Raw genomic sequence first — 25505 nt, forward strand, 5'->3', positions numbered from 1 at the left:
CAGGTGAAGGTTCTCTTTGATCTCCTCGTGCTCCTATTCTAGTCCCATTCATAATTCTGCAGCTCCCTCAGTGTTTTCTGCCGTATTTTGCGGCTAGCGCGAGCGCTTACAACTGACACCGCGGACCGCGAGGTGCCGCCGCGTTTGTGCCGAATCCGACTCTCTGCTAAATCTGACTCCCGCTTCGCGGACAGAATCGGCACAACACCCCCGCTGTAGAACTGCGGTAGTGAAAACAGCGCTTATAAATAAATTAGTTTAGTTTCACTTTCAGTTTTCGTTATTTTCGTTATTTTTTTTTTTAAATAAAAATATAATTAAAAAACAGACGCCTACATCTCGGACTATTTTCTGGAGCCCGGGTCGGATTTACGGGCGGGCCTCGGGTCATGTCGGGTTCGGGCAGAGAATCTAAGCTCTAGAGAGCTTGGACTCCGGAGAGCAATCTCCAGCTACAAAAAAACGCCAGCGGGCATCTAAAGTTTGGGAGCATTTCACGCAAAAGGCAATGTGGTCCTCTGCCATATGTGCAAAAGGAGCACTTGAAGCGCAAACATCCAGGAGCACTATGTCAACAGGGTCACACAGTAAGTTACCGTTTACATCAGGGTCTCCGCGGGTGTCCTTAAAAAGACTTAAGACTGTCTACCAAAGGTTTTAAACCTGCCACAGGCAGAAATTATACATTTTTGGTTTATATTTATATATATAGTTTCCAGAAACAGTAGCATTATTCATAAGTTCAGGTGTTTAGCTAAGCTAGCTGCCTTAAGTTATTTTAGCTTTTGTCGTGTCACACCGGTGTCACACCGTATTCTGTCACCGTCGGAATTTTGTGACCAGTGCTCACGGTTATGAGCGTTCATTGGCAAAACGGAAGCTTTCTATACCTACACCTTACCCTCAGCCCTAAACTGAACCGTTTTGGCCAGTCGGGGTAAACATTAGAAACGAACACGTTTCGAATCGGCCAGTGCACCGGTCTGCTGAGAACTACTTGCCAGTGGTCACAAAATCTAGCGGTCACAGAAAACACACGGTTGTGGTGTATGGGAGCTTATCCATTTTTAGCGTTATAGATCTAAACAACGTGCTGTACATGTAAGTGATTATAAGTGTGGGGTTTGGTTTAGTAGGCTTGTGTTGTTGTTGTTATTATATATAAATATAGTAATTTATCGTTTGCTTTAAAACGTAAAATAATAATTATTTAAATATGTTTCTCAATGAATAGATTAGTCGACTAATCGAAAAAAATAATCGTTAGAATAATCGTTTAAAAAATAATCGTTAGGGACAGCCCTATTTATGAAATTGTAAAAATGTAGAGAACGAAGCATTCTGTTTTCAGAATGTAAGGACACTGATACCATTAAATACAATATTTAGTCTCTTCCCTACTTGGAAATACTGCAGGACTGCTGCTTTAAAATGTAACAATTCCCAATTCAACATTCATACACCACTGCAATCAGGTCATTTTTCTGCAGTTGACATCAGTCCCATATAACTTTGGGAATAAGCTGGACTTCTGTATGGAAGAAATGAAAATAACTATTATATTTATTATTATTAAATGGGTTTTTTTATGTATATTTTTTTTTCGACATTTTTTTCCTGTGAACGTTTTCCTCCTAAATTGTACTGGATCATTTAACTGAAACAGAAACGTCTGAAGTATAAAATGACTAAAACTTGAAAAACTCATCTTTAACAGGTTTACAAAACAGGAGCAGCTAGTTTAAATTAACTCTATCACTGCAAAGGAAACTTCATTCACTATATTTATTAATTTTGGTTGCTGGTTTTGTGGTGTCAGTTCGATGCTCAGCAGTGAAAGGTCTCGTACTCTGTCTTGTTAACAACCTCGTTATTCAAAATATCTGTTTTTCGGATTTGAACACATTTAGAAAATTTAGTTGAGTTCCTAATGTGTGCATGATTCAGGCAACAGAATTCAATTTCAGTAATAAAACAGTCTTAGTAAACTTAAATAGATCGTATTCATTTCCTTGAGCAAAAACGATCAGAATTAAAATTAGTTTGATCATTTTCAAACTATTCTCCATACACTGGAAGGACTAGTGTTTTTGTTCATATACTTCCTGTTAAATACATGTTCGCGCACTCCTAATGGCTGTATTAAGAATCCTGTGTCCATTGGGAGTGTTGGTTGTGCACATCCTCAGAAATTAACACTACGCATATGTAGGTGCAGTACATACTAAAATGGTAGGGAATGTGTTGCCATTCAGCAATTTAGGTAAACAGCTGCCTATATCTGTATGATGTGTCGATGTCTCTAGCGTTAGCCTCCAGAAACACGAGCAGAACATAGACATACAGTTACAAATTACGTTATAACAGTTTGTCTAGGTAAACAGCAAGTATCTCTTTAGACTGTTGGTTAAAGATGCGGCTTGGGACTACAAAGTCACCAGTTTGATCCCCTGGACTGGCAGGAAGAACTGCAACAAACTATTACTGATACAAATGAGAGTGAAAAATTCTCCTTTTCCCAAAAATCTGGTCCCTTAAAAATCTATGCTGCTCTGCTATTGAAGAGTGAGCCCTTCCAACAAATACCCAGATAGCAATAATTTCTCTCAATTGGGAGAAATCAGTTATCAGAATATAGTTATTTTATTTATTTTATTATAATACGTGTCTTCATGTCTTTTAGTGGCTTCATAAATGAATAAATATTTTTTGTATAAAAGGGCCGTCAATATACAGACATGATCTCAATCAGTTTATTATTTAGTATTATTTTTTTTTATATTTAATTCCAATGTCAACATTTTCTATAGACAGTTTATTAATTATACTATTCCAATTACACCCTCTTTAAAATGTGTAACTGAAATCTTAATTAAATCTTAAAATGATAATATAAGTTACTGCAATTATTTCTAGGACAATTTACTGTCCAAATAAGAATAGTTATCATAGCAGGCCTAGTCTTAATGAAGCACTTTTTTTACACACACACACACACACACACACACACACACACACACACACACACACACACACACACACACACACAGACACACACACACACACACACATACACATAAACATATATATATATAAGATAATGTACCAAATAGGAGAATTGGCCTGATTTACGGTTATTTGTTGGAAGGCCTCAACTGACAGATCAGCTGTTAAAACACTATTATGTAACAGCATTGTGCTTTAACACTGTAAAAAGTCATTATTGCTCCATTTAACAAAACTATACATTAGTTCATCTCCACTTTAGATCTTCTTTTTGAACTACCCAAGTGATGATTAACGATGATGATTAAGGCGATGAAGGTGTCAGGTGTCGGGTGTTAGGTAAGATACCAGATGACAGTCAGGGCAGCCACTATGCCGTTGAGGATGGCCATGCTGTAGCCCATGTGAAAGGAGTGGCCCGTCATTTTCCTGCAAAACAAACAAACACACACTTTTAATTATTCAACAGACTCCATCTCACTTACACTGTGTGCAGTTCAATACCCTCTATGGGCCTGCTGCTGCATTATGTGACATCTGATGGCACAATGTATGGAGTTAAACAGAACAAACAGACAGTATTTACTGAATATCTCAATTTACTGCAAGTAGAAAGGTAAACACTAAAGAACTATTATATTATTCTATTCTATCAATGTATAGACATGGTATCTACAGGTATTGAGAATTTCAATAAAACTTTTTTTACATTTTTATTTATTTTATTAATTGAATTACCATGTAATTATCAGAAAAAAGATATTGTAGATCTTTTGGCTATTGTAGATTTTATTTTATTTTTTATTTATTTATTATTATTATTATTTTTACAGACTCTCCCTGCCCTATGACAGTGTAGCTCCAGATACATGGAAATTCCATTTAAGACTTTTTAAATTGTCATAGTTTCCAGATTTACAGTAAACATTTGATTTCCGTATTTTCTGTTAAACCAGTAGTTTAAAATAACTGTTTTGGGGATTTAGAGACCTCTCTGGTGAGAATGTGTAATTGCACAGAGCATGTAGAACTGTTCATACACTGAAAAATACAGTCCAGAGCAAAATTGTTATCTAACCCCCCCATGTCTACAGTACTGTCTTCACTAGCTAAAAGCAAGCAATGTAATGGACCCAAAAACAGCTCCCCTCAAAAACATAAATAATATTGCTGGTTGTGTTTAGTACAGACTGCTGTTACATCAGTAAACTATCATTTCCAATTAGGAAATTCACAATTCACAAAAATAAAACCAAAATTGTATTCACTGTCTGTGGCATTTTTAAGGTCTTTGAGAAAGAAAAATTACGTCCTTTTTTTTTTTTTTGATAAATAAATGTAAGGATTTTGAGACTTTTTAAAGACCTGCAGACACCCTGACAGATCACAGGTTTATATATTGATCTTTTGATATATTGGTCTTGAACACTGCGAGTCGAGCGGTGTATTCAGTGGCCTGTAAACCCGCGAGTGGAAGCTCATAAAAACACCATTAAGAAGCATCCTAGTGTCCCATGATAATGGGCAATCTGGCTAATGCTTTTAGAAGAACAGGCTTTACTCTCTAAGGCAGTCTGTTAGATCTATAAAACACCCTGAGTCTGGATATTAGTGCCATGATCAAAGGCTGCCTCTAATGTGCTTTCCTTTTCTTCTAATTTAGTGGTCTCCAGTTCCAAATGTCTGTCTCTGAGTAACGTTGCATCATCGCTACCCTGACAGGATGAAGACTGCTCACATACCCTTCCACAGTAAACCTGAACAGTGAACAATTAAAAACAAAGAACTTTTGATCATTCAATTGATAGCTTTGAAGAAATATGTATGATGAGGGACTAGCTCTGCACTTGGAAAAGGAGTGTACAATATGGAAAAAAATATGACTTATGAGAATAGCACCTAAATTACCCAAACTATAAATAAATAAAGTTATCACTGTATTATACCGCAGTTAGTTCCGACTCTGCAATGTGATTGGCTGAGAGGCATTCTATGAGTGCCGTTATCAGCCGGTAATGCACTGTAACCGAAATTCTTCATGTATTACTCTGCCAAATTACAGGTAATCTAACAACGATGCAGCGCTTACAAGCCAAACAGTGCAGCTGCAAACAGAGCAATAAAGGAAAGAATTTAACTCGCAAAGTGTTTATAACCAAACAGATCTTTAACTCAAAATCTTTCAATGAACAGCGATAATAGATCAGTGGTATAATCGCAATAATACACTTGAGGTTCATGCTATAACGTGTAATATTGGTGCAGCCTCATGCCTACGACCGCAGCACAGCAGTGCCAATATTACACGTTATAGCACGAACCTCGTACCCTGTATTATTTCCTAATTACGGCTGTGTGATATGCCTAAAAACTAATCTTAATATACTTTTCAGAAAAAGAGTGATATGCGATATGTGATAAAATGATCCACACTTGCTCTTTTTAAAGAATTAAATTGTATAACAAGTGCAATTTGTAGGCAAATATTCAGTTTATCCTTGCATATTATTTACATTTTTACATATCTTAACGTTTTGTATATCTTGTCTTAAATAAAGTTAAACATTTTAGGAACAATTTATGATAATCAGTTGATAATCAGTTGTTTGGACAATATTGACTATGCAAACTATATATAATTATAAATACTGTGTGTTCAACAGTCAGTGAGGTCATACATAGTCAGTTATAAGTTATTTGTAAAATGGCTATATTTTTTGGCAAGCTTTACTTCACAGCTTTGATAATGTACTAAAATCAGCTCATAAGGAAAGACTCATAAACTGATACAATCTGGTTTCACCGTAAACAAATTTATAGTCTCAACAGTGTCCCATAAGAGCTTTAATATCATCCCGTGTGCTTTTTATATCGGCCCTGGGATTAGTTTGTCTACCGTGTATAAGTGCAAAGATGTATCACATGAAACAGAAACATAAGAATTGGCGGTTCTGAGCCTCTCTTTCATGTTCAGAACCACACTGCCTGGAGATAGAAACACAATGCTGGCAGAAACCAACATTTCAGGGAGCAGAAGATGGGGGGGACCTCTAAATAATTTTTTTGCCATTGAGATTAGAATGTCACTTCATTGTGTCATAATTAATTTGCACAAAAAAAATCTCAATTTGTGGTGTATCATTGTGTCGCTTGCTGCTTGTTGCTAAATTGTGGCTACAAATCACATCTTTAAAACATTACACAAACATTCTGGGGTGAACAGAGAGTAAAACTTTAATCTGCCGGCTCTTTACCTCACTTCCTGCTCTGTATATGCACCACTGGGAGAGGAGGGGAAGGGTGTAATGATTTAAAAGTCTTAGAGGAAACACTGAAATAAGACTTATTTATAACTTGTTTATTTTGTCTTTTCTCTAATTTGGCAGAATAACAAAAGAGCATTAGTGTCTGATCTTTTACATCTATCAGCTGAGCAGCAAAGCCCAATGTCTCATCACTGCCAGCCTGAAAATGAGTCTGAATACTGAATTTCCAGATGTTCCCGGAACAGATGGCACATGGCATAATTTGTCTGAAGCTACAGGTGCTTTGTAGACTTGGGAGCCTTCAAAGGCTCACATAATGAAACCAAACACACCATTAAGACCCAGAGAACACAGACTGAGGAAAATTCGAGTCACTTCGGGACAACTCCTACGGTTTGGTCTATTTTCTGCACAGTGAACACGATCTTTGCCAGGGTGTATGAATAGCAAAGCAAGAACTCAGACATCTGAAAGGCTAAATACCTAATTAGACAGTGAGGAAAAAAGGCATGGTTCACTGCCTAACTGGAATGTTCAGGACTGACCTAATGCATGTCTTAAATGCCTGTGTTATTTCTTGGGTCATCCTGAGGCCATTTTTTGTGCTAAACACCCATAGAGCATACCATCGTCTCTAAAAATCACTGTTACAGGTCTGTGATCTTCCCAGAGATACATCATGCTCTGATAACGCTCCATTTACTTTGCTTATTTTTGTATGCCTGATGCAATGCAAACAAATTAAAAATATATATTTAGCGAGACAGAGATTGTCAAGGAATGAAACCAAACAGGCAACCAAGGAACTGAAAGTACTATTCGAGAGAATCTGAGAGAAGCTATTTACATTTGGAACATATTTAGAAAGAGTGTCTAAATCTTTAAGTGAATTTTGAGCATGATTCTGAGGGCCTTATAAACTCTAAACATGTAAAGTTACATATTAAAATTGGACAATTTATTTCCAAAATATGTATCATCGATCAGCTAACATTTCTTTAATTTAGGTGATCTTGAAAGGTTACCAGACCATATTGTGAAGCTCTGTGTGAGGCTCACTGCAGAGGCACAGGAAGCTGCAGTTCCTCATTCAACCTCTATAGATACTGCAGATACTCTGCAGATACTCATTTACAGCCAGTGACTAACTCCTCAATGCATTTGCAGGCTGAGTTTCACTGTCAGTCTGGCATGTGTCTTTTGCTGATTCGGATTCAAACTCACATATATCAACAATGTGTATACTTACACATCTAGTAAAAAAAAAAAGAATAACGCTGTTTAACCCCACTAACAGGATACCCCCTCCAGAGTGGATCACTCAGCCCATACAGTGATTAGCTATTAGAACTGCAGCATAGCCGCGCTAACAAACACTGCCAACCGCACAAACCATTGCAGACCACATTTATCCACAACCAAAAAAATTTTAATTAAGCAATGATGCATAACTAAGTTTACCTCGAGTTTACCTGGGTTATCATTGCATCCAGCCATGCACACGATTGGTATTGAAGATTGAGATGATAGGCGATCAGTGATCGTATCAGTCACAAAACACTGATCATCTCTAATAAATTTCCAAAATTAACTCGTAAAATTACAGCAAACAGTTTAGCTCACTACATGGATGTGGACCAGAAAGGATTGCAAGTCTCTTTCTGACAACAAAATGATAATAAATCACCAATCGTCTTTCAGTGCAATTGGCTAATTGAAGTTTCTAATTAAGGGCAGAACTAGATACCACACTAACCTTTTTAGGCAAACATGGTAATGCGTCTTCATCTCAAGTCTCTCAAGATAAAAAATAATTTTCTTTTTGTAATCAAACATATTAAAACGCTGTGAAACTCTGGGTGAGCTCCAGCTGAGAGTCTGTGAACCCCTGTAGCTACAAAACTATACATCATGTTCTTGAAAGGGAGTAGGGCTCCATTTTTGTCACAGACAAACATTCCATAATAAAATAAAATAAACGACTGTTTTTAGTTCTAAAAAGATTACTGAATAAAATACAGAATGCACACCAGTTCATTCCACAGCTATTAAACTGCAGTGTGTATGATATAAACAGACAGGAAGATTTCCAAAGAACTACAGAGCAATAGAATGTGTTTCTATGGAAACAAAGTCAGAGGCCTATTAAAATCTAATACAGCTGCTCAAAGGCAACAAAAGGATTTAACTGCCTCCCATCTGCCTTAAAATAAAAATCACTGCAGTTCAATTCTAAAAGCACAACTGTTACTTAATGCACATAGGCTTTCACACCTACCTTGTTTGGTCCGAAGTACTGCTGGACAATAGGTTAATATTAGCATATTTCACAATATAAAATGTTTTAATAATGTGGATATAATTTTTCCAACATTTCATTACAACATTACATTGTGTTTTTCACTGTATGACACTATGTGATTTGAATTTGAATCAAGTTGAGGTAAAAAATTAAAACCAACACCAGCAGATGACATGGCTCACCAGTTTCACATTTTGAACTGAATTACTGAAATAAGTAACTTTTCAATAATATTCTAATTGTATGAGATGCACTAGTATATTATAATTTTTCTACAGTAAACAGGTTTTAGGCAACAATATAACTGGAGTTTAAAAGCTTTAAAAAAATGTTAAATCAACAATGTATGAGAACAAGTTTCATTTAAACCGTAAACTAGTATAACACTGCATTTCACAATGCATTGCATAAATTAGCAAACAGATTTTTCATAAGTTTGCAGGTTCACATATCCGATGAGGCATTTCTTGGCGTTTTTTCTGTGGCTTTTATGTTGCTCTTACAGATATCACTATTATATTTTATCAACTGAGATTGAGAAATATATCGTGATATACATCTTTGGTATAACCCTAGTCCAGACCTTCTGACTTTTCAGTTTGGACCAAAAGACCAAAATTTGGTCCAACCAACAGAGAGAGTATGTGTACAACAGATTACCCTGTGATTCCTGTATCTACTGTAACTGTATATTAATCATTATATATAAACAGATATAAAAGATGCTCATTCTACTGTGGGATTTGAAGGGAGTTGAATTTACACATCTGGATCGGCCTCAGATAATTGACCACATTCTACAAGCCAATCAGTGTAAAGTATGAGATGACTCCAGCCACGTAGGTAATGACGAAAGGATGTTGTCAAGACCTGCAGTGTAAAATTGGAGTGTAAGAACTGCAGTGTAAAACTGGACAAAACTAACCTGACCAAAGACACACTATACAATGTATAAAACATCAACCTTGGTTTGGACTTTCAGGTGTGAAAACGCACTTATTCTTCACCAAGACGGATCTTCTTAAGTCTGCACTCAGAACTTTGCCCTCTTTGGCTCTCTGCCAAGCTTCAGATTTAAGAAAGGATCACCACTATGCCGGCACATCTGCATGGCTGTGTGGTAGAGCGAGAGAACAGGCGGGCGCAGTCAGGGTCAGTCGATAGACACCCATCCGGCCAGCAGCTGGTCGATAGGCTGTTATCGCTGCGAGCGGTGTGTGAAGGCCGTGTTGGGGCAGACATAAGAGAAGCGGTGGTGTGTGATTAGATAACCACCTCGCACTGTGACGGAGTGACCCTGCAGTTTATCACCAGTCCCCAAGACCTGATCAATGATGTTCTAACCCTGTGTAGACCAATCAGGAGGAGGCATATGAGCTTCAGGCTAAGCAGAGAACACATTTTCTCCCACACGGGTGCATGTCTCTGAACCATCAGCCAATGATGCTGCACGCTGCTTGTGTGTACTTCATCCAACATGCCATAATTTCTCTTATGCCATGTGGGTTATAACACAGTCTGAACATGTGCAAACCTTTGACCTCTAGGGTAATTGTTCAGTTACTTATCTGAAGACACTGGTCAGTAATTACTTTGCATTTTAATAAATACTTAAAAATAATAAGTTATACAATGTCATGCAAACATCTGGTTCAGATTTCTGTTACTGTAAATAGTTGTAAATAGTAGAAACTGAACTGATTTCCAAAAGATAAATTTAGGCACGCCGAAAGATTTGAACTCCACTGACTGTGTGCATGTAATGCTTCTGCATTCGTCTTTACTGGCATTTTAATTTCTGATTGATTCTACAGATATGTGAACATGTTTTTAAGGTTGATATAGTTTTTAATGTTCATTTGTCGTACAATAAGTCGATTAGGAATGTGTTTAAATAAGTCGATTCTTCGATTTGAATCAATCGTCATTTAATTTATCCAATACTAATTCACATAAACCGGAATCGATCTATAGAATTGGCCCATTGTCCCCATATATGAGTACAGTTTTAATGTTTCGCATTTTATCTCACGAGACCATCCTCTCAGGCACCGCCCTCTGGCTGGGATGATCTGACTTGTATCTGTATTCCAAACCTGTATAAAGATGTGAAACATGGTGTCGCAATTAACTAAGCTACATTAAATGATGTTAAAAAAAAAGTATGTAACTGTTGTGGTGATTTTGAATCGAATCAGGACCTTCTGAATCGGAATCGAATCGACCTGGGAAATCAGTGACGATACCCACCCTTAAAGTTGATGTATATTAATTTAAAATAACCTGTATGCTAATTAGACACATTAAATTACTAATAAAAACACATTCATATATTTACAATATATATTGCCTGGCCTTACACTTAAACTTTGCATTAGACTTAATTTATCAGGAACAGAATGGGTTAAATTGGGACGTGACCTTGTCAATCAGAGTCACACATTTTGTTCCACCGTAACTAGGGCACCACTGATGCAGGGCATGCTGGAGCGCCGTCGCTGCCCCGCACAATTTTCCTACCCATCTGCCGGTGCGCTCTAAACTTTCCTTCGCTGTATCATTCCCTCCCTGTCCCACCGAGTACTGCTCTTTCTCCATCTGTCACAATTCAGACAGTAAACAAAAACAGATTTCTGCACTCCGGTCAGTTGAGGAGGGGACAGGAGATGCTGATGTTGAACGGTGAGCTTGAAGCTCAATCAGGCATGGTGCTTAATGGCATGTTAAATGAGGCCTAAGTGTTTCCCGCACGCCTCTCAGTCCCGGCTCCAGTTTTTATTTGCCTCTCTGGTGGCACGAGATACCTCTGGCTGACAAAAGCCGTGGATGGGATCAGGAGTCATTTCGTTGATGAAGTCACGCAAACTGCTGCTGCTGCTGCATTACACAAAACATGCAAGCGAAAATACCCTGTCTACTCCCAGTAAGAACTGTACAATAAATCACCCAGCACAGCTCACACTAACATATCACCACTATGCCAGTGTCACTGCAGTGCTAAGAAAGACACACCACCCAAATAATAGCTGCTCTGTGGTGGTCTCTCCTTTGTAGAGCTTAAATTCTCTGTCCAAACCCGATTAAAAGCCCGACCCGGGACTCGTGCCGGGTCAGGCTAAGATTTCCCATTACTTTCCTCAGGCCAGGCCGGGTCGGACTCAGAAAAATGGTCTGTGACGTAGGTGTCTGTTTTTTAATGCTATTTTTATTGTATATAAAGCTATCAAAATTTTTCTTTTTTTTTTTAAATGCACAAGTGCACAGTGCTCACTCCACTGGTCCGTATACGCACTTGACCTGCAGGGTTGTGCAGTGCAGTGCATAGCCTTATTACTGTTTTTTTTGTGTGTTTTTGCACATAGACTATAAGCTCAATATAAAAATATAGCCGCAAGCGGCAATCATCGGGTTCAAGCACCAACTGGCACAATGGTGCATACTAGAGCATTGAATGGTCATGTGTGAAAGGTCTAATATGATTGGAGATGCCCTGTCACATTAAGAGATTATAAATTTTTTTTCACCTGTTATTAATGTTGAGCAGAGGCCTTTCAACATGATCAGTGCTTAAATTCACATACAAATCTATTGAAGTTTGTAGGATATTCATCAAGTGAGTTAGAACCAGTCAAAAGGTGTCTACATGTTATTGGTATTGATCAGGTGGCTTCAACCAGAATGTTCACAAAGTGATGTTCAGATTGACCTTTTAACCCGTGCAAAACAAGCTGATCTGTTTGACCAAACAAGTTTACATAAACACAAAGGAGTGAATGTTCTGATATGACATGTAATAACAATGTTATTCTAAATCTAGTTCTGAATTAAATGGTGCTTCATCAAGCACCAACTGGCACAATGGTGCCTACTAGAGCATAGGATGGTGATGTGTAAGAAGGTCTAACACAATTGGAGACAATCTGTCACATTTAGAAATGATCAAAAGTCTTTCACCTGTTATTAATGTTGAGCACGGGCACAAAGGAGTGAATGTTCTGATATGACATGTAATAACAAAGTTATTCTAAATCTAGTTCTGTATTAAATGGCGCTTCATCAGAGTGATATTGTACAGAGGTCTTTAACATTGTGAGATTACAGCAAATACTGCAGAGTTACAGCAATTTAGGTTAAAAATTCCAAGGACGCACAGATTGCTTGATGCCTGGAGAGTATTGTATGTGAAATTTTCACAAATGTTTTTAATGAATATTTACCTAGAGAATCTACAGTGTGCAGCAAGACTGAAATGGAGGTGATAGGCCAAATATTCAGAGACTAGTTTCAATATAGCTATTTTCAAACAATTAGCAATTATAAATTAATAAAGCACTTTTTAAACATAGTTGTAATTACAAATTTGTCAGAGCCACTGTACTAAATATGGCAAAAACAATTAGATGTCAAAATAGTACAGTATGATTGACATATACTAGTTTTTTTGGAACAGCGCCCCCCAGTGGCCGGATTGTTTCAGCACTTTGCAGGTCACTACAGTGTCTCCACCTGAACATAACTGCCAAGTGTCATCCAGATTGGGCAACATTCAGCCTGCCAAAATGTCTGATGAATGCTGATTGGCTGATGGTGTTCAGCCATGTTGATTGATTAAGTTGCCCTTTGAACATCCTTTAGAGGCTGTATGAAAGATTTTGCATGCAAATTTTCAGGTTGCTAGGTTGCACGGTTGCTGAGAAACAGTGCTCCAAATTTAACTGTTGGAGTGAATGGGGCATATATCCGGAAGGACTAATTTGCATATGGCGGCCATATTGTTTACAAATTTTAACTTTTTCTTGAATATTGAAGCACATGCTCTCACGAGTATTTTGATACCAAACATGCCAGGATTGGTCAAAATTCCTAGGACTAGTTCGCAAAAGTATGTTTTGCATATTATGCAAATTAGCAAAAAATCTATATAGACGGACGTGCATGGTCCAAATTGCAAAGTTGTAGGTATTGACCCAAGAAATCCAATAAAAAAGAATTTTGAATGTAGGTCTTATGGTTTTTGAGTTATTGAGAAAAATGTGAAAAATGAATTTCGTTGTTTATAGCGCCACCACTTGACCAATCCGTACTATTCTTGTTGTCCTCCGAGATGCACTGATCCTACATCTACCTACCAAGTTTCATGTCTCTACGACTTACGGTTTAGGCTGCACAACTGCTTTTTCAGAGGAAAAAGAATAATAATAATAATAATAAATATAGCCGCAAGCGGCAATCATCGGGTTCAAGCACCAACTTGCACAATGGTGCCTACTGGAGCATTGAATGGTGATGTGTAAGAAGGTCTAATATGATTGGAGATGCCCTGTCACATTTAGAAATTATCAAGTTTTTCACCTGTTATTAATGTTGAGCAGAGGCCTTTCAACCTGATCAGTGCTTAAATTCACATGTAAATCTAGTGAACTTTGTAGGATATTCATTAAGTGAGTTAGAACTAGTCAAAAGGTGTCTACATGTTATTGGTATTGATCAGGTGGCTTCAACCAGAATGTTCACAAAGTGGTATTCAGATTGACCTTTGAACCTTTGCAGAACAAGCTGAAATGTTTGACCAAACAAGTTTAAATTAACACAAAGGAGTGAATGTTCTGATATGACATGTAATTACGAAGTTATTATAAATCTAGTTCTGAATTAAATGGCGCTTCATCAAGCACCAACTAGCACAATGGTGCCTACTAGAGCATAGGATGGTGATGTGTAAGAAGGTCTAACACAATTGGAGACATTCTGTCACATTTAAAATGATCAAAAGTCTTTCACCTGTTATTAATGTTGAGAAGAGGCACAAAGGAGTGAATGTTCTGATATGACATGTAATGTCAAGTTATTCTTAATCTAGTTCTGTATTAAATGGCGCTTCATCAGAGTGATATTGTACAGAGGTCTTTAACATTGTGAGATTACAGCAAATACTGCAGAGTTACAGCAATTTAGGTTAGAAATTCCAAGGACGCACAGATTGCTTGATGCCTGGAGAGTATTGTATGTGAAATTTTCACAAATGTTTTTAATGAACATTTACCTAGAGACTCTACAGTGTGCAGCAAGACTGAAATGGAGGTGATAGGCCAAATATCCAGAGAGTAGTTTCAATATAGCTATTTTCAAACAATTAGCAATTATGAATGAACAAAGCACTTTTTAAACATAGTTGTATTGAGAAATTTGTCAGAGCCACTGTACTAAATATGGCAAAAACAATTAGATGTCAAAATAGTACAGCATGATTGACATATACTCGTTTTTTTTGGAACAGCGCCCCCCAGTGGGCGGATTGTTTCAGCACTTTGCAGGTCACTACAGTGTCTCCACCTGAACATAACTGCCAAATATCATCCAGATTGGGCAACATTCAGCCTGCCAAAATGTCTGCTGAATGCTGATTGGCTGATGGTGTTCAGCCATGTTGATTGATTAAGTTGCCCTTTGAACATCCTTTAGAGGCTGTATGATAGATTCTGCATGCAAAGTTTCAACTTGCTAGGTTGCACGGTTGCTGAGAAACAGTGCTCCAAATTTACCTCTTGAAGTGAATGGGGCATATATCCGGAAGGACTAATTTGCATATGGCGGCCATATTGTTTACATATTTCAACTTTTTCTTAATGAATATTGAAACGCATGCTCTCACGAGTGTTTTGATACCAAACATGCCAGGATTGGTCAAAATTCCTAGGACTAGTTTGCAAAAGTAGGTTTTGCATATTATGCAAATTAGCACAAAATCTATATAGACGGAAGTGCATGGTCCAAATTGGAAAGTTGTTGGTATTGACCCAAGGAATCCATCAAAAAAAGAATTTTGAATGTAGGTCTTATGGTTTGTGAGTTATTGAGAAAATTGTGAAAAATGAATTTCCTTGTTTATAGCGCCACCACTTGACCAATCGGTGCCATTTTTGTTGTCCATCGAGATGCACTGATCCTACATCTACCTACCAAGTTTCATTTCTCTATGACTTACGGTTTAGGCTGCACAACTGTTTTTACAGGAGAAAAAGAATAATAATAATAATAATAAGAAGAAGAAGAAAAATCTTAGCAAAAACAATAGGGTTCTACGCACCTTCGGTGCTTGAACCCTAATAATAATAATAAGAAGAAAAATCTTAGCAAAAACAATAGGGTTCTACGCACCTTCTGTGCTTGAACCCTAAAAATTAGTTTAGAAATTATTTTCTATTCTTAAACCATGTTAAAATAGATTAGAGGAAAGTCATTCAGACATCATTCTTGTAGCCTAATTTACCAATGTTTAGGCCTTTGGATCACTGTTCGCATTGTTTGTGTTTTTCTTAAATAATAGATCTTCTTCAGTGTTGCAATGTTAATTATCATCATTCTGAACAGATTTTGCTTATTCAAACAGCCCGAAATGTTTATTAAAATCTCAGTTTTAATGCTCTATTTACTAAAAAAATGTCGATTTTAGATCAGGCTTGGGCTTAAAATGACAGTGTATGGGGTGGGTCGGGCAAGGCTCTGGCAGAACGTGCACGGGCTTGGGCCAAGTCGGGCTAGATATTTTGGGCCTAATCTCAATCTAGTCCTGACCATTGACAAACAAGGTGAAATATGCAGAGAAACAGAAAGACTAGTGGTGCAATTATAAAACTACAAAGTGCCCTATTTAATCAGAAGAGCTAATAAGATGAACAGAGAGCGCAGAAACAAGGAGGTGGTCATATAATATTCTGATTGGATTGTGTAAAATGAAATTTTAGTATCGTACAAGAAAGACATGGTGTTCTTTGGTACAAAAAGCAAGAATCAGTTTGTTACATAACTTATAAATAACATACAAGTCTGATTATGAACACTTCCCACTCCTTTTATTTCCTTCTCAATGTCTTCATGTCCTAAAGACGCATCTAAGGCTGCAGTGAAAAAGGTTCTCGGCAATGATCGAAGGAGCCTGATGCATCACTAAATCCCACCAGGTCAATTTTTTGGAGATTTTGAATGTTCGGCTGGGCTCTAGCATTGGGGCTGCACGATGGAAACCAATTACAGGAAAATTGCTTTTCTGTTCTCGTCACAGCACCCCCTGTGAGCACCCGCCCGAGCAGGTCCGACTGGCATGAAGAAACAAGACTAATGTTCTATTTTACCAGCCGACATGCAGCCACTGAGCTTACAGCTAACAGCGAAATGAGAAAAATGTCTGAATAACTCCCAAATCTGGGGAACCGTCACAACAGCGTATTAAAACACCCCCTGTCCCTATCTCAGCTATTACACTGATGCTGTGCAGTGCTATCTATTCTGGAAAAACAGAGTTATTCTCACAGCTAGTCACAGATCAATGGCGACCAGGAGGGGAAAAAAAAAAAAAGCTGAACCCATTACAGGCTCGGAGGGGAGTATGCATACTTCTTAAAATCTGTCCGAATCTATACTGTGCACTTTTTAAGTTACTTTTCAAATCTAGCAGCAAGGGCTGTGTGATTAACCGCGTTTTTTTCAATATTTCTGTGATATGAGTTCACTATACACATCAAAAGAACTGTGATGACTTTGGCTACGTTCACATTACCAGGCTGAAGTGACTGAAGTCTGATTTTGTGATCGGCACATTCCTAGTTCAAGAGGACAAAACTGCTTTAGCTGTGTCATATTCCATGGACGCCTCCCGTACGTCTCTCTCTTTAAGTCAAACCATGGCATCTCTACAGGGCTTAGTTCTGGGTTCTGACTTGGCCAATTCAAAAGGTGGATTTTGTTTTTTAGAGGCCACTTGTGGACATGCTCCGCTGTTTTGGATGGTTTTAAGTTTCAGCTGACGAACAAACACTTTTATTCACTATTTATCAATAGTTTTGACTTGAATGAAGATCAGATCACACTGTTGACAAATTGATCTAAAAAAAACATGAATTTCCAAAGGGTACTTTTTCTTGCCACTGTATATTCAAAACTGTAGCAGCAGCATTGGAAAGGTGAAAGTCCTGAACTTGTAAAAGTACACCAATTATTGTATGTTACACAAAGTTCTTTGTACAAAGGCAACTTTAAAACAGAAAGTGCCTGGAGAGCTGAATCTGACATCACACTTCACATTTTAGGTACATATCGTGCAACCCTCCAAGCAGCCAGTATGAGTTTTAAACGGATTCTTATGGCAAACCAGGTACAGACCTGGTTTAATGTGCCAGTTGAATATTTAAATATAGATGGTAGGGTTAGGTGAGGTGAACTAAAAGTACCTGAGTTTAGCTGGAGAAAGTGGGGTAGGAGGAAACATCCCAGGCTCAAAGGAGTCGAAGTAGGTAAGAGTCCAGGAGAAACTGCAGCAGAGCACTCCAGCCACGGAGGAAAGTACCAGCATACTCCAAAAACCTGTAAACAGAACGTAGCACAAACATCCACCTACAGAAGACTAACAGCCTTTATGAATATACGAGACAAGCTTGAGACCTGGGCATACCTAGCAGTCTTACTTCTGCTCCATCTTCAGTGGTTATTCTTTCAGCTCGTAGATCTGGAGAACAAAAACAGAGCATCCTTTGATTTAATAAGTAGGCTGTAAATTGGCAAGAGTCTGGTATAAGATTTATGATACAATATATTGTGTTAAATTGTGATAGTGTAAACAAAACACTGCTTTTCAAGCTGGCAGGGTTTAAACTACGATTATTTCTGCCATGTGCTCCATCTCCAAAAATGATGGAAATCAAATATCTGGATGGTTTTAAACGTGTCCTGTTTGGGCACTTTTGAAGACAGAATAAGTTGAGTGTAAACTGTATCAGTGAGACATTTACCCATCTCCCATTGCACTTCTGTCCGCAGCATTTTGTGTAATGCGGGACTGTAACAAATTAATAATTAGTCAACAATGAAATTTGTAGTCAATTATTTTAAATAATCAACACTGTTGATTATATCGACTAAACGTTGCAGCCCTACTGCTCACTAGCGTTTAGATTCTTGGGTTCAAGAAAATTGTCTGTGAAGTAGGCGTATGTTTTAAATGCTATTTTTATTTTATATAAATCGATATTGTGATAATCACAACACAGCACAGTAACAAATCAAACTGTTTGTTAGGATGTTATAATCACGCAGCTCTGGCTTGCGCAGTGCACACACGTGAGCTCCTCTACTTGTCCGTATTATGCACTTGACTTGCAGTGCATGTTTGTTTGTTCAGAAAGTGTTTTATATTCTTTTATATTCGGGGCAGCGCGGACTCTGGCCGGGTTGGGCTGGATTTTTTGGGCCCGATCTAAGCTCTACTGCTCACTCATTCAGTTCATACCAATACATTTGATTACGCTATTAAGCTTTAATTTTATATTCAAGTTTCATTTGTTCATTTGCTATAGGTATTCATGTTAAGTTAAGGCAGAGACTGGACAACAGGTTGCAGACTTGAGGTGTGCAGTTTTGAGCATGTACTGAAACAGGAGCCACAGAGATTGAAGGGGTGGCATAAATAAGTTGTTATTCAAGATCAACTAGTCTGAAAAATAACAGATAATCAGAGTAGTCAACTGCCAAAATAATCATTAGTTGCAGGGGTAGGCCTCTTTATATGAAAACTATTCATTTCAAATATTCGAATATTAAGATACTTTGATTATACTGATATTTTCTTACACCCCAATACTAATAAGCAGGTTTTTGACAGCTACTAACATTACTTTACCTCTTCTCTACTAACTAAACCTGTTAATTTAATGGTAAATTAAATTAGGTGTGCTTATTATAGGGGCTGTCCTGAGAAAAATCGGATTAACATGCTTTATCTCCAGATGTAATCAATCAGCCAAGAAAATACTTAGATCAAGTTGTTTTTAGCTTCATTATGTTAGATGGTTTGTGGTTTGTTGGGGTTTAATTACCACTTTAGCACATTTTTGTCTATTTGCAACATACACATTGATACATTGATTTTATATATCCAGACAGGCTGCTCAAAGATTCTAGCATGATAAGGGAAATATATCTTGCTACATATGTATTAAATTAGGTGTTTGAGATTAAGATGCGATAAGAACCATGAGATCTTTCCTGGTGATTTTTCCCCCCCAAAAAGAATTTTATGTTGTTTTTTTTGGTAGTAAGACTGTCTTATATCATTAGGTAAGAACTGGAGTTGGTGACAAAAAATTAACTTAAGACTGTCACCAATATTGTCTCTTTTTGACAGCATGCAGTCAACACATTTCAAGCCTAATAGATTTTAACAGTTTAAAGCAGAATCTTTGTCATTCTATAGTGGCGCTATAAAAACACAGTTGAGGCACATGTGTTTAATGAAATAACTATGCTTTGGACTTTTCTTATGTATCATGACGAGTTTTTGCAACCCTCTACCTCCACATTTCCTCCATTGAACTCTGTTATCTCTCCTTCCTGACTCTACTCATTATCTCCCTAGATAACTGAAGCACTAAACTCCAGCCTAAAACAAAATTCTCTCTCCCTCTTTCTTCAAAACCATAAGCAAAGGCATGTTTCAAACTAGCATATTTCTCTATTCACTGTAAAGCTTTAATACATCTGTGTATAATTGTTTGTATTTGCAGTTTTTTGCGTGCACTAAATAATCAGCACTTTAGTCTTTTATTTTCTATTTTGTTTTTATACATTTTATTATTATTATTTAAAGTACTACATGTTTTCAGTGTTTTGGCATATCACCAAAAATACTGCTATGGTATAAATACCCTTAAATATATTATACATATCATACAGTTTTAGGGCCATATCACCTATCCCTGTTTCCTATTATATTGTGTACTATAATATCTGCTATGTCTGATGTGTAATTACAGTAGTTGTGGTTGTTGTTTTAGAACACTAAGCCAGGCAAAGCCTATATATATATATTAGTTTTAATGGGGCGAAATATTTAAATTGATATGAAGTCTAACTTAGATATTAATTTCATTTTGCATCACAGGTTCAGCGGTACAGAGTGATTATGAAGAGAAACAGATGGGGTGGGGAATTTTGGTGTTCATATGCTGTTGTTTTAGTGCCTTAAACCATGTTAGTTTTTTTTTTATTAATAATATATAAACTATTATTCGATATAATCAACAACGACGAATATGATTAGCTATGATAGTCAACAAACCGACTAATTGAAATATCAATTATCAGATCAAGTCAACTAACCTAACAAAATAATAATTTGTTACAACCCTAATAAAAAGGGAAGGAAAATAAAAAGGGAAGGAAAAGTAAGATTAGTGTAAAATGTAGCTATTACTTTCCCTCAGTATCACAGAGTAGTAAAGTGAGAGTCGTTAGGAAGTTTAGCTAGGCTAGTTTGTTGTTTTTAGTACAATTAGGTAAGTTCAGCTGTTTCTGTTAGTTAAGCTGTTTAAGGAAGTGAGCACACCCCGCCGGTTAGTTAGTGAAGGCTGATTAACACAGTTACCTTTTAGAATGATATAGAGAAAGGAGGCGAGAACAGCGATGAAGGAGAAAATGAACAGGCAGCAGAGCATGGAGCAGAGCCTGGCCGGCCACTGGCCGTCCCTCCACGGTCTCTGCTGGAGCGGAGACCCGAGCCGGGCTCGGGGCTTCATGCTGCTGCTCTGCCTGGTGTTCGCAGCTCTGCCGCCGCTGTTATCTTCCTCCTCATCGCCCGAGAACACGTCAGGCCCCTCAGAGACCCCCGACATGCCTCACAAACACAGATACCAGCCCAAAACTCAGACTGGAAACTCTGCCACAGCGCCCGTACACAGGAGAGGTGCCACTTCACAACCTCTTCCGGGTTTGATGGAGCGCTAGAGGGTGCTCCTGAGAATGGGTTCAGATGGAGCACTTCAGCAAAATCATGGTTTATAAAATGTTTTTTTAATTATGAAAATTGCGCTCGTTTTCACAACGCATTACAATATAGGCTAAACTGCTTTTTTAGCTAAATTAATTCATTGTACTTTCTAAAATTAAAAGAAAATCTCGGACAAGTAGTTAGTTTCTATGTTTAATTTGTGTTTTTAGCCGTTTAGCTCCTTTCACCCCATTAATTGAAGACTCACTCGCGGGCTCCCTCTGGAGGTGTGCAGTAATATTGTAACACATGTTGCAGGAACAGTAAGTGAACATGCTCTCTATAAACAGGCCCTGTCTGTGTACTACAGGCGAAGGTAGCTAGTTAGCCAGCTGAGCTAACGTTAGCATGTTTAGTCTCATTGGTTTTGTTTTACTTTAGTAAAGCGAACTAAACGTTGTTTAAAACGTTTCTTTAAACCAGTATATCATATTTCCCGTTTTATAAATGTTCACTCACTTATAAAACACGATAAAACGCATCAAACCCGAGTAATAATAAACTAAACTCCATATGTTAACCAGCCAGGGTAGCTAATGCTAGCTATTTTCAAAACATCGCGGCTCAGGCTTCCGAGAGGAAGCTCCGCCCACAATAGTTTTGTCCAATCAAAAGGGAGTACTGTCGAATCCCAAGCACATGATTGCGTGAAATTCGTGTCAATCAATCTGGGTGCGGTAATCATGGTGATGCTGAAGCAGGTTAGATCATTGATTGTTCAGGGCGAGCTTTTTCACACAGGGCGAGGTTGGTGTGGATAGTTTTTTCCCCCTAATAAATGAAATCATTATTAAAAAAACGCTTTTTAAATGTAAAAAATCTTTTGCATTCTTATTACTTTTCATATTTAAGATTCATATTTAAAAGACTACACAGAAATCATGTCATGGATTTGTCCAACATGTTATAGCAAGCTGCACGACATGGCATTTGGTGGCATTTGATGGAAATTTGTTGAAGAGACATGCTGAATTGTTGTGGTGACCAAAAGCACTGCGGACGTGGTAACCCCGGCCATATCTTGGAAAACTGGATTTTCCTAAGGGTCTTTCACATCCCAGTAAAACAGGTTTATAGTTCAATTAGGCTGCAAAAACAGCCCTCAGTCTACAGCAGTTTATAGTGCCTGTTCACACTGAGGTTTACTGTTGCCTTCAGTTCCTGAATTTTTTTTTTTTATGCCGTGATAAGCTGCTGCCATCTAGTGGTGGGAACACATAATTGCTGATGTTTTACATACTTATATACAGTCTATGCCAGGGGTGTCCAAACTTTTTTTTGTTGGGGGCCAGAAGGAGAAATATATTTGAAGTCATGGGCCACAGACTCTATAATAAAACAAATAATGAAATATACCACTTTAAATAATACATTTTTCCTGATTATTTAATTTACACACCATTTTACTTGACTTACTATCTTTATCTTTGACAGTGTTGTGTAAACTAAGATTTTTCAAATTGATGTTTCATTTCATGATGTCTCTTAATATTAAACTCCTTAATTACGGCAACTTTTAGACTCTTTGGCCCGTTTTTCTGCGCTAAAAATGCGCACCCTCTCCGCTTTTAGACTCTTTGGCCCGTTTTTCTGCGCTAAAAATGCGCACCCTCTCCGCTTTTAGATTCTTTGCCCCGTTTTTCTGCTCTAGAAATACACACCCTCTCCGCTTTTAGACTCTTTGCCCCGTTCTTCTGCTCTAGAAATACACACTCTCTCCGCTTTTAGACTCTTTGGCCCGTTTGTCTGCGCTAGAAATGCGCACTCTCTCCGCTTTTAGACTCTTTGGCCCGTTTTTCTGCGCTAGAAATGCGCACTCCCTCCGCTTTTAGACTCTTTGGCCCGTTTTTCAGCGCTAGAAATACACACCCTCTCCGCTTTTAGATTCTTTGCCCCGTTTTTCTGCGCTAGAAATGCGCACCCTCTATGCTTTTAGACTCTTTGGCCCGTTTTTCTGCGCTAGAAATGCGCACTCTCTCCGCTTTTAGACTCTTTGCCCCGTTCTTCTGCTCTAGAAATACACACTCTCTCCGCTTTTAGACTCTTTGGCCCGTTTTTCTGCGCTAGAAATCCGCACTCTCTCCGCTTTTAGATTCTTTGCCCCGTTTTTCTGCGCTAGAAATGCGCACCCTCTATGGTTTTAGACTCTTTGGCCCGTTTTTCTGCGCTAGAAATGCGCACCCTCTCCGCTTTTAGACTCTTTGCCCCGTTCTTCTGCTCTAGAAATACACACCCTCTCCGCTTTTAGACTCTTTGGCCCGTTTTTCAGCGCTAGAAATGCGCACTCTCTCCGCTTTTAGACTCTTTGGCCCGTTATTCTGTGCTAGAAATGCGCACTCTCGCCGCTTTTAGATTCTTTGCCCCGTTCTTCTGCGCTAGAAATGCGCACCCTCTCCGCTTTTAGACTCTTTGGCCCGATTTTCTGCGCTAGAAATGCGCACCAAAAAGTGCTTTACAAAAGTGCTTAATAGTTTGTAACCCTTTAGAACAGGAAGTATTTGTATGAACACTGAACAACAACGCTGTGCATATCAGGTGTATAGGGAGAAATGAACACCGCTGCTCATCTGCTTTACTAAAGACTATAGTTTATTCAAAATATTTTACTAAGGATCACATGTACAAGCCAGAAAGCTATACTGTTACAATATTTTGTGAACGGATGAAAACAAATATTGTTTTTGGCCTAAACAGAAAGTGGTATGTTTGGAGAAAGGAAAACACTGCTTTCCAGCATAGAAACCTTACACCATCTGTGAAACATGGTGTTGGTAGTATCATGGTTTAGGCCTGTTTTGCTGAATCTGGGCCAAGATGGTTGGCCTTCATTGATGGAACGAGGAATTCTGAATGAATCCATCAAATTATTAAGGAAATGTCGGGATATTTGCTTTAAAATTGATAGTATTTGTGTTCCTGAGTGTGAAGGGAGAAAAATATTATAAGTAATGGCATCAGGGTGCTTCAGGTACCATTGCTGCACAGCCACATAATGCTCTAGAAAAAATAAGACACCACTTAAGCCATCAAACCAAGCTAGAGGTGCTTGAATTTTTGCACCAGGAGTGGCATAAGTTATCCAAAAGCAGTGTGTGAGACTGGTGGAGGAGGACATGCCAAGATGCATTAAAAACTGTGATTAAAAAAACAGGGTTATTCCACTAAATATTGATTTCTGAACTATAATATGAACTTGTTTTATTTGCATTATTTGAGGTCTGAAAGCTCTGCATCTATTTTTTATTTCAGCCATTTCTCATTTTCAGCAAAGAAATGCTCTAAATGACGCTGTTTTTATTTGGAATTTGGGAGAAATGTTGTCTGTAGTTCATAGAATAAAATCACAATGTTCATTTTACTCAAAAATGTACTCAAACATACATAGTAAATCAAAAAAACCTGTTCAGAAACTGAAGTGGTCACTTCCAGAGCTGTATATAATCTAAAAACAGGGTGTCTGTTAGGTCCCGGAACCACTTTCTTACAAGCTTTCTAACAGCTGTTCCCGCTCACCGAAGCAACCACGGTGCTGCTAATAGCACTGACACAAGAGCTAATGCAAACATGGAGATATCAGAACAGCATCTGCTCATTCCTGCATTATTAAACCAGAGAAAGAATTAGAACAGAGGAGAACTGGTGAGACAAATAGGAGCACAGAATCCTTGGTAACAGAATCCATGCTAAAATCACTAGCATTAAACTACTTAAATGTACATTTTAGCATGCTTGATGCGAGTACACATTCTCACCAAACCCCAATGTAATGTTGCCTTAAAGGAGAATAATGTTACATCTTTTGGAATGGGGCTAAGGCAAAGTCCTGATCTTAACCTAGTAGAAATGTTGAGGGAGGAGCTGAAGCAGCAGTTCACCAGTATAGCAGAGCTTAAAAAATATTTGAATACGTTTATTTTGTTAAGCAAATAAAAATATATGTCCTACGTAGTAGGGAAACTAATATCAGTGTACTAGTAGTATACTTTAGGTATACGATTTTTAAGAGCTTTTAGAACACGACTAGTTCAGAGCCATCCATTTATCTTCTCCCTGGGGTACTCCTCGCACTGACATGGGAAATTAAGGTTATCGGTGGTGCCAGCTTATTGCCTCA

At 38.0% G+C, this 25505-nt stretch overlaps 1 protein-coding gene across 1 annotated transcript; it reads right to left on the reverse strand.

Annotated features, from left to right (window-relative positions):
• Positions 1–1306: 1306 nt before the first annotated feature.
• Positions 1307–21342, reverse strand: arl6ip6 (ADP-ribosylation factor-like 6 interacting protein 6). The gene is made up of 4 exons (XM_007230841.4): positions 20990–21342; positions 18023–18076; positions 17802–17934; positions 1307–3435 (listed from the first exon to the last, which is right to left on the reverse strand). Exons 1-4 carry the CDS (start codon positions 21234–21236, stop codon positions 3342–3344), a joined length of 528 nt encoding a protein of 175 aa, XP_007230903.3. The 5' UTR covers positions 21237–21342; the 3' UTR covers positions 1307–3341.
• Between the last annotated feature and the right edge of the window lie 4163 nt (positions 21343–25505).

The sequence above is a fragment of the Astyanax mexicanus genome, chromosome 5, assembly GCF_023375975.1.
Source record: "Astyanax mexicanus isolate ESR-SI-001 chromosome 5, AstMex3_surface, whole genome shotgun sequence".
NCBI lineage: Eukaryota > Metazoa > Chordata > Actinopteri > Characiformes > Acestrorhamphidae > Astyanax > Astyanax mexicanus.

Coding starts and splice junctions, on each gene's coding strand:
- arl6ip6 (XM_007230841.4), bottom strand. CDS start 21,236: ATGTCGGGGGTCTCTGAGGGGCCTGACGTGTTCTCGGGCGATGAGGAG. Junction 18,077..20,989: donor TCTCTATATCATTCTAAAAG/GTAACTGTGTTA, acceptor TTTGTTCTCCAG/ATCTACGAGCTGAAAGAATA. Junction 3,436..17,801: donor CTTTCTCCAGCTAAACTCAG/GTACTTTTAGTT, acceptor TTTGTTTTGCAG/GAAAATGACGGGCCACTCCT.